Source organism: Leuciscus leuciscus (assembly GCF_965113295.1).
Source record: "Leuciscus leuciscus genome assembly, chromosome: 15".
Taxonomy (NCBI): Eukaryota; Metazoa; Chordata; class Actinopteri; order Cypriniformes; family Leuciscidae; genus Leuciscus; species Leuciscus leuciscus.
Window position 1 is genome coordinate 26,489,279 of NC_138739.1, and position 9,861 is coordinate 26,499,139.

Here is a 9,861-nt window from a genome sequence, read left to right on the forward strand (position 1 = left end):
TCTCCCTGAATGGAAATCACACTGATATTTGTGACCTGCCAAGAGCAAGTTGTGATTGGCACACGTTATGTTGTTGGATTTCAAGTTGGCAAATATCACCCAGGTGTTTTAGTTCAGTGGGAGGCATTCTGTGTGGACATAGTGTACAATGTTTAGATTTAAAGTAACATTTTAATTGATTGCAAAGCGCTGATCAAACAATGATTTAGACTTTGTGGGTGATTTTATCAGCAGGTTGTGATGACCTTGGGTGGACTTGAATGATCAAAAAGGAAGTATTAATGAACTTAAATCAGATCTATAATGTAGGTATAGCACAAACATAAAAAAAAATAAAAAAATAAAAAATAAATATATAAAAATGTATTTCATGTTATAATAGCATGTTATAATGATAATATTTTTTTTTATGTAAAAACAAACTTAAGAATTAATTAAAAATAAAAGTTTATGCCACATACCCATGTAATTCAGTTTTTCAATATTTTTTTTCACGTCTTTAAATGTTTTTTTTTAAGAATCTTAACTTAGATGTGATTTTTATTTAAAAATGACTTAATTACATTTCAATGTAAACAATTAAAACTGTAATTTAAAAATAATTGATAATTCATTTATTTTTAAAACATGTTAATCATAGCTATGTGTATTGCAGTTTTTGCATTTGCAATGTTTATGGGCGTCATCGCAACTTTGACCCCCAAAAAAGAAAGAACTGAAAGAAAGGCCTTGAGAAATCGATTTGTTTGAAGACTCTCGTGGGGCCCACACAACTTTCCAGATTTGTAATTGTTAGTAATGAGTCAGTGTGGGGGTTCCTGGCATTTTATTGGTCACATCAGACCTTACCCCGCCTCTTTCGGCCAATAGAATTTCTCTGATTTGCATACTGCCCCGCACTACAGGATAAAGACACGCTTGTAGCGGTACTGATTTAAACTCTTCAGAGAAACTCTGGACATAAGACATCTAAAGCAGCTGCTACCCCCAACAGGAATTTTAAACTGCTGTAACTCTATAAAATAACCGGCTCTCAACAACTTTTAATTAAATTAAATAAGTTGTTGCATCCGTGATCATTATATTAATATGGGGAGAGTAACCAGCGCTTGTTTTATATCTTGGATATATTTCGCCTTTTCCTCGGGTTTTGAAACCACGATTGAGCCAACGATTGAATTTGCCGCTTTTGGTAAGTATTTAGCTCATTTGTTTTATAAAATCATATAATTAACTTGTGTTTATAAAGTTTAAAAAGTGAACTTTTAAAAACTTGAATATGTGAATATATTTGATGAGGCAGTTGCATATAAATATCAATATGTACACAAATTTATTGGAGCAATGGCCGCATGAGTCCCGAGGCATGTGGTTATTTTTCCTGCACGAGTTTCTTAAAATCATTTTTTTGCATTTTATTGTATTTTTTATTTCATATTGGTATACATTCTTTAGCCTATATCAATTTATACCGTTATCTTTTATATTATTCTTATATTATTATGCATCAGAAGACAACATTGTATTGTGCAAAATATTAAGATTCTCCAAATCACATTTTTATATCGTGCATATATATAGGCTACACACCATGTTTTGCGGTGCAAAAAATATTAAGATTCTATTAAACACACTTTTTCTTGTTTTTATTTATATTTTTAACTAGCATTTATTATTAATATGACACTTGTAAATATAAAATAAATATACTTGTCATACAAATGTCTTTTTAAATGGTCAGCCTGTTTTGTTTTAATAGCGATTTGTTTAATTTTATCAATGTTTACCTTCCAAATTATATTTTTTTTAACTGTGAAAATTTGTAAACATAATGTATATAAAACGTAATATCTTAAAAACAAGTAGAATTTGTTGACTTTTAACAATATGCATAGTGGTAATTATCTGTTAAAGACAGCTCAAATGTTTGTTTGATATTTTGTTTACATGTATTTGACAAGCTAGAACAGTCAGTTATGAAGACATTCTAAAGGAGATTAAAGCAAAAAAAAAAAAAAAAATTATGTATAGTCAGTCAAGCACTGGGAAAGGATCCAAGATTGCCATTTGGAAATAATTCCTCACATTCAAAATAAGGGAAAAGTATAAGCACATGCAAGATAAGCTTCTTTTAAATGTTAATTTAAATAATTATAAGCAGCTTACAAGTAAAAGCATGTAAAATAAGCAGTACTTCGTGTATTGTATATTGGTGGCTGGAAAACTTATTGTTGATCTGGTTTTGGACAGGTAACTTCATGGAAAATGCCACAGAATGGATGACGGACTTCACCGATATCGAGTCCAAGTTTTCCTTTAGAACTAGCGAAGAACCCGAGGAAGATCTGTGCTACATAGTATCAGGTCAACCTCAAACAATCAAAGAGTGTAACTTCAATCCAGACTACAAGACTTTCATAATTATACATGGATGGACGGTAGGTGCTTCTCCTACAATTGTTGAAGTCATTAAATTAATGTGTGAAGCAGTCCAAAGCATGACGTGAATGATTTCGTCTCAGGTCACCGGTATGTTTGAGAGCTGGGTTCCCAAACTAGTAACAGCCCTGTTTGAACGAGAGCCAACATCCAATGTGATTGTGGTGGACTGGTTGTCCCGAGCGCAACAACATTACCCAACATCTGCCGCCTACACCAAACTAGTGGGCAAGGATGTGGCCAAGTTTGTCAACTGGTTACAGGTATGTCAAACACTCTGAGAAGTTTTGTGCTATGTCAAGGTGACAAGTAAGAGCATTTGATGAAGATATAGAGTTTGTTTTCTGCAGTAAACTTTATCTTGCATGTCTCGTTTCTTCATCCAGGCTGAGATTGACTATCCTTGGGAGAAACTGCATCTGTTGGGCTACAGTCTTGGCGCTCATGTAGCAGGAATCGCTGGCCTTCTCACCAGAGATAAGGTTAACAGAATCACAGGTAACTTCATTTTGTTTCTTAAAGCCCCAATATACTCACGGTGAAGTTCTTTTTCGTTCTTTGCTTGGGGGTAAGAAGTAGTTCAAAATACGCAAGCAGTACTTTACCGTTAGCGAACATCCTGACAACTCCCACACTGCTGAGAGCGGCGTTTAGATGAATATGTAAATGTGTGCTGCACAATTTCCTTAAAAAGATTCTGCAATTCGGCTCTCCGATCAAGTCACGTCACATTTATTTATATAGCACTTTATAAAACAGATTGCTTAAAATCGCAGTTTACAGTATTAAACACCAAAAATTTGTGTCAGTGTCGCTTTCAATTAGAGTTACTTCAATTTCTGTTATAAAGCGGCTCTCCAGTGTGTTCATGACCTTAAAAGAACAAACAGAAGAAATGAACCAGAGAAGATTTCCATGTTAAAGAAGGCGGAGCCTCAGAGCCAAACCTACCAATTTCGTAATCGCTACGGACCAATGGTAGTTCAGAGGTGTTTACCAGCCGGAGTAAACTCTTCCTGGAATGTTTGCTTTGGCAAAATGTTCCGATCCCTGATTTTGTTCGAAATGACATCACACCAGTTTTATCCTAGATTTTGCTTGAAGTATATTGGGGACTTTAGGGTGTCAACTTTCTATTTTTACCATTCAAACCCTTAAAAATGCATTCAATTTAAAATTGGGAAATTTTCTTGGATTTTTAGGCATGGATCCTGCTGGCCCTACTTTTGAGTATGCAGATGCCCAAAGCACTCTTTCCCCAGATGATGCCCTTTTCGTGGACGTTCTTCACACCAACACTCGCGGTTCTCCGGATCGCAGTATTGGGATTCAGAGGCCGGTGGGCCACATAGACATCTACCCCAATGGTGGAACCTTCCAACCTGGCTGTGACCTCCAGAACACTATGTTGATGGTGGCCACTTCTGGTTTAAGAAGTACGTTTGTCCTCCATTGTCCTCCTCAAGACGTTCTTAGATTTCAAAATCACAAAGCTTTAATTTTTTTCCCTCTGTTCTCCGTAGACATGGATCAGATTGTTAAGTGCTCCCACGAGCGCTCCATCCACCTGTTCATCGACTCACTGGTGAACCAGGAGCAACAAAGCTTGGCTTACCGCTGCAGCTCCAAAGACAGCTTCAACAAAGGCATGTGCCTCAGCTGCCGCAAGAATCGCTGCAACAAGGTGGGTTACAGCGTCAACAAAATCCGCACACGCAGGAGCAGCAAAATGTACATGAAGACTAGAGACATGATGCCATATAAAGGTGAGGAGCACCAAAGTTCAAGGTTTTAATGTGTATTTATATAAATATATATCCTTTCTTAATATAACCATCTTCCCACAGTTTTCCATTATCAAGTGAAGGTCCACTTCTTTAGCAAGAAGAAAATAAGCTACAGCGACCAGCCCATGAAGATCTCTTTGTTCGGAATCCACGGCGAGAAGGAGAATATCCCTTACATCATGTAAGTTAATAGCGTTTCCGGATAGATGTCTGGACAGGTTCTGAATTAACAACCAAAAGCCTAAAAATGCAATGTTAAGAAGTTTACTAAGATCCAGAGATTCTTCTTTGATTTCAGTGATTAGGACCTTAAGTACCAAGAAAACAGGTCACGACTGGACTCTGTCCTGTGCAGTTTTGACAAAGATGATACTGATGGTTTTTGATTCCACAGGCCTACTTTAGACACAAACACCACAGTGTCTTTCCTTTTGACCACGGATACAGACATCGGAGAGCTGCTGATGGTAAAACTTCTCTGGGAGAAAGACTCCCTCATCAGCTGGCCCTGGTGGAACCCTGATATCTTTCACATTCGCAAACTACGCATCAAATCAGGAGAGACACAATCTAAGTAAGCAGAGAGAATGCATTTTTCTTTATATGTATTATTATATATTATTTTGCTTTAAACAATCCTCTGTTTTTCTTATATTACCATTCCGCATTTTATTGCATTTATTGTTTATTTTATACCTTTCATACTTCAGATTACCTTGATTTAAAATTAAAAATTTAATCTTTTTTGATCCAGGGTCATCTTCAGTGCAAAAGAGAGTGAATTTTCCTACCTTTCTCGTGGAGGTGAGGCTGCCGTCTTCGTGAAAGACAAAGAAGCCCAGTCAAGCCGCAAAAACCAGAGGTAAATTTCTATCCGTGTTCCAGCCATTCTATTGATACAGCTCAATAAAATGACCTTCCCCGTTCAGTTATTATGTTCTTGTTCTGTTTGTTGTGGCGAGTTTTGTTTGACTAAACCCTCTGCACTTTACTCTGGCAGATTGCACAAGCTGAAGATGCACGGAAGTTTGTTCAAACAGGACACCGAGTAAAGAAGCACGTCGAAATCCACCTCTGCTGGGATCTGGCACGGAATCTGCCGGGGAAACTGGAATGGTAGAAACTGACTTCTCCCGTATATATTTGGACTAGTAGCCTTCACCCGAACCAAATCCAGAAACACATCCTGCAAGAAAGCACATCTTGAAAATGTTACTGCTGTGCAGTTTTAAAACAAAACAAAAATCACTTTGGATACTGCTCAAGACAAGTCTTGTAAGACAATCTTTAATGAAATCATTTAATGCATAAAATGATAATCATGTCTCTATGCAATATATTTATACAAGTAATCAGTTCTAGTCTGAAAGGACTTGCACTTAGTTAACAGGGTTTGCTAGTTGTCCACAAAAGAGCCTTTTCTTTCTGGAGAAAGATGCCATTCGAAACATGTTGCTGTTCGTTTGGTTTATCAGTATTACTCTTGAAATTCCACTTAGAGACTAAACATCTAGGTTATTTAGCCATTTGTTTGGTTGTACTGTGAATTAGGTTGTACCAAAGCGGTTTTCTAGCTATGCTAATCCTCTTTGCCTCAGTTCCAAAAGCAAAACCTTCAGATTTGCCTTTGTTGCAGCCTTCAGTCAGTCTCAATGAAATGCTTTAGCATAAAATGGGACCAAATCCTACTGAATGAAGATGAAATGATTCCTGTAAATATATGTAATTGTCATTATATATACACTTACAAACAGCTCTTCAAATGTCTACCTTTCTTTCATTTCTTGGGTTATTGTGTCTGGCACAGGTCACTTTAAAGGCTTTGCCTCCATTTGATTCAGTTTTGTTTGGTAAAACAAGCAAAATCAACAAACAATTCTGCCACTTTTATGTTGCTTCTCATTACCCCTTTCAAAGCACCTCAAAGGTTGTTTCGTCTGGATTTTATAAAAAGTAATGAGGCAAGAAACTACTTTCGTTCACACAGCCAAGAAGTAAAACGAGCATTTCAGAAATGATGGCAACAGTTTTTTCTCAAGCCTTACAGGGTTGACTGCCCCACATAATAGCTACAAATACATCAACAACGTACCTTTTTCCTATTTATTGAATGTATATATTTGTATATTAAGCACCTAATATATGTATTCCATGTTTCTGAAGTGCTCTTGCCTTTTCTTTTGAGTCATGTAGACTCTCTATTTTTATAAACAAACATTGAGTGAATGAAGTTACTGGAACTGATCAGTATTTGGTCGCCTGTTGTGATCATATGAATCTATAAGCCGTGCACTGTATGATGTCATTTTAATAAACATTATGTTACGCTATGTGAGCACTTAAGATTTTTCATTTAAAACGTCACCGTCTTTATTTTATGTGCAAATGCCATGTCTGTATTAAAAAGTTAGTTCACCCAAAAATGAAAATTATGTCATTAATTACTCGCCCTCATGTCGTTCCAAACCCGTAAGACTTTTGTTCATTTTCGTAACATAAATTAAGATCTTTTTAATGAAATCTGAGAGCTTTCTGGCTGTCATTGACAGCCTACGCAACTACCAATTTCAAGTCCCAGAAAGGTAAAGCCATCTGACTCCAGTGGTTTAAAAAGAATTGTTGATGCGAGAGTAGACGTTGTTGCATAAACGTGCGTAAATTATGTTGTAATATATTTTGTAATAAAACTTGGTAAATTATGTTTTTTTTTGCACAAACAAAGCACTCGCATCGCTTCATAAAATTGAGGATTACTTTTAATTATGTTTTTACAACCTTTCTGGGGCTTGAAAGAGGTAGTTGCGTAGCTGTCATTGTCATTGGAGGGACCGAAAGCTCTCAGATTTCATCAAAAAGATCTTCATATGTGTTCTGAAGATGAACGAAAGTCTTACGGGTTTGGAACGACATGAGGGGGAGTAATTAATGACAGAATTTAAATTGTGCTGAAATGCTTTACAGTGGGTTTTTTTTAATTCACTTTGGTATTATTTTCACAAGCAAGGTGTATATTTTCAAAACTCTTAGTACTAATATCACAGATCATCAAAAGTGCACTTTTTTTCAAACATTTCAGCATGTTTTCAACTGTTAGTACAATACACAAAATCACAAAGTATCCTTTTCACAACACAAAATAAGTGTTTCATCTATATAAATGTTTCATTCACAGTAACTGCTTTTCATAACGCTCTTACTATCAAACTTTTTCAGTTTAAAGGAACACTCCACCGCTTTTTCATATTAAACTATGTTATTCCCTTAACTAAGACGAGTTGATACATACCTCTCTCGTCTCAGTGCGTGCACTCAATCGCTCTGGCGCGCGGCGACACTTTGATAGCACTTAGCTTAGCCCAGTTCATTCATTAGGGACCAAACAGAGATGAAGTTAGAAACGACCAAACACCTCCACGTTTTCCCTATTTAAATACAGTTACACGAGTAGTTACACGACCAAGTATGGTGACACAAAATAAAATGTGGCGCTTTTCTAAGCGGGTAAAAAGGATAACTATAATGTATGGCGGAATAGCACTTGGGAGCACTTCGACTCGGCGCAGTAAAAAGTCACGCCTAAAAAATCCTCTCTCCCTCTCACTTCTGTCATTAGAACCAACGTGACTTTTTACTGCGCCGAGTCGAAGTACTCCCAAGTGGTATTCCACCATTATGTAATCCAACTGAACTTAATGGTTAATTAATCATGAATCATTTGGTACACCAATAGAGTTCAATAGATATTGATTTAGTTTCTATAGAACTTGTTTGCAATTTCTAATATGGGTAGCCGAATGTAATGAATTCTTTTTACACAAGTGATTTATAGATAATAACCACCACTATGTCCAAAGTGTTTGCATGTGTGTGTTTGTGTGTGCGCGAGAGAGAGAGATAGATAGAGAGAGAGACAGAAATTTGCAATTTGTGAACATAGAGCAGGATAGAGTATAGGGAGAGGAAACAGTCAATGACTGTATAACATCAGATTGATCAAAGATGCATCAGAAGAAGGGAGACAGATGGCATCAAATTTTACATTACAGTATGTATGCCATGTGATACTGTAAACAGATTACCATGGTAGAGACTGCCACATTACTGTAACTCACCCTTATAAAGGTCATACAGTATAGATTCAGTCATACGGCACAGTGAGAACATTTACTGTATTGCCAGAAAACTCTTTTCTAGCACAAAACCTCATGGCAGTTTCATAACGTCATCACACCTTTTGATAACACACTAGACAGATACTATTACAAACATTTTGGATTCAATTACATAAATCTGAGAAAGTTTGACTTTTTTGGCAACGCCTCAATCTCTATAAAAGATGTTTAAATCTAATCTAATAAAAACTACATGTCAGTGTTTTGTTTACGGTAGCTCCATTCTTATAAGATGAAAATGGAGCGTCATCCATTCAAATAACACCATGTGTGTGTAACACACTCAAATGGCTCACATAGTTTAGTGAGAGAGCGACTCACGTGTAGTAACCTCGAATCAAAACACAAGGAGCTTGTTTTTCAAGATACCCACCCCTTTTCATGGAATGGAGTTCTTGGAATGAAAATACAACATTCCAATTCTTTCAATAGTCAGAACCTTCTGCAAGGAGACTGTTGAGAAATTGAATTTTTGGCAACGTATCGCATATAGGGATAAAAAATTTAGATATGGAGATTTAAATTGATCTTGGCTTATGACACTCGAATTCCTCTGGGAAATCATATTCGACCTCCTCTGAGTTCTTGTATGTTGGACAATGATTTCTAGAACCGTTTCCATCTGCTAAAGAGCATGTGACAGGTCATTAGTTATGGTTTTGTTCTTGAACAATATTTTGGAGGATAGAGGCGAACAGTGCCTGGTCCTTGTTACGTCATTACAAACGGAAGGAATGACCACAGCGCAGTTGTCATTGAGAGTTTTGGCAGGGTCCAAATGTTATGGTATGACTATGACACAATGCGTGCAAAGAGCATTTAGGGTACTGGCACATAACGAGTTATAAATCTTTACTGTCTCGAATGACAAGGAAAGAGAAAATTTTAAGTAAAGGTTTTTTTTACTCACTCTCCTCCATAATATTTTGCATGAATATTGACATAACCTGTTATGTCATTGTCAATATTCATGACATAACAGACTGTTGCCACAAAATGTCAGTTTTAAGTTGTCTAAAACCTGTCTGACCCATTTAGTTATTTAACCTAAGCTTACAAATTACTATATGTGTAGTTTCTTGGCCCTTTTCCCGCTAATAGATACACTACTGGTTGTTTGGAAGAATTAAGTGGGGTTTTTTTGTTGTTTTTTTTTATGAAAGAAGTCTCTAATGCTAGCCAAGGATGCATTTATTTGATCAAAAATACAGTAAAAATAGAAATATTGTAAAATATTTTTTTTTAATGTATTTTTCCTCTGATGGCAAAGCTGAATTTTCAGATAGATAGATAGATAGATAGATAGATAGATAGATAGATAGATAGATAGATAGATAGATAGATAGTCCAAGGTGACAACTGCATGTTTTATTATGGCAAAGAAACCTCGTGAGACATCGACAGCTCCAGTCAAACAACAAATGTGTGACCGTATTACCCCGCCTGTGGGCTGAGACAAATTG

General features: G+C 36.3%; 1 protein-coding gene across 2 annotated transcripts; it reads left to right on the plus strand.

Annotated features, from left to right (window-relative positions):
* Nucleotides 1–920: 920 nt before the first annotated feature.
* lpla (lipoprotein lipase a) lies at nucleotides 921–6,556 on the plus strand. 2 transcript variants are annotated; one of them, XM_082138230.1, is made up of 10 exons: nucleotides 923–1,192; nucleotides 2,251–2,438; nucleotides 2,523–2,702; nucleotides 2,826–2,937; nucleotides 3,642–3,875; nucleotides 3,963–4,205; nucleotides 4,287–4,407; nucleotides 4,621–4,800; nucleotides 4,981–5,088; nucleotides 5,227–6,556. In XM_082138230.1, the coding sequence occupies exons 1-10, from the start codon at nucleotides 1,090–1,092 to the stop codon at nucleotides 5,276–5,278; spliced, it is 1,521 nt and encodes a 506-aa protein (XP_081994356.1). In that variant the 5' UTR covers nucleotides 923–1,089; the 3' UTR covers nucleotides 5,279–6,556. The 2 variants fall into 2 exon arrangements, with proteins under 2 accessions (XP_081994355.1, XP_081994356.1); XM_082138229.1 differs by having other exon boundaries at nucleotides 921–1,192; nucleotides 3,642–4,205.
* Nucleotides 6,557–9,861: the final 3,305 nt, after the last annotated feature.

Coding starts and splice junctions, on each gene's coding strand:
- lpla (XM_082138229.1), top strand. CDS start 1,090: ATGGGGAGAGTAACCAGCGCTTGTTTTATATCTTGGATATATTTCGCC. Junction 1,193..2,250: donor GATTGAATTTGCCGCTTTTG/GTAAGTATTTAG, acceptor GGTTTTGGACAG/GTAACTTCATGGAAAATGCC. Junction 5,089..5,226: donor TCAAGCCGCAAAAACCAGAG/GTAAATTTCTAT, acceptor TTACTCTGGCAG/ATTGCACAAGCTGAAGATGC.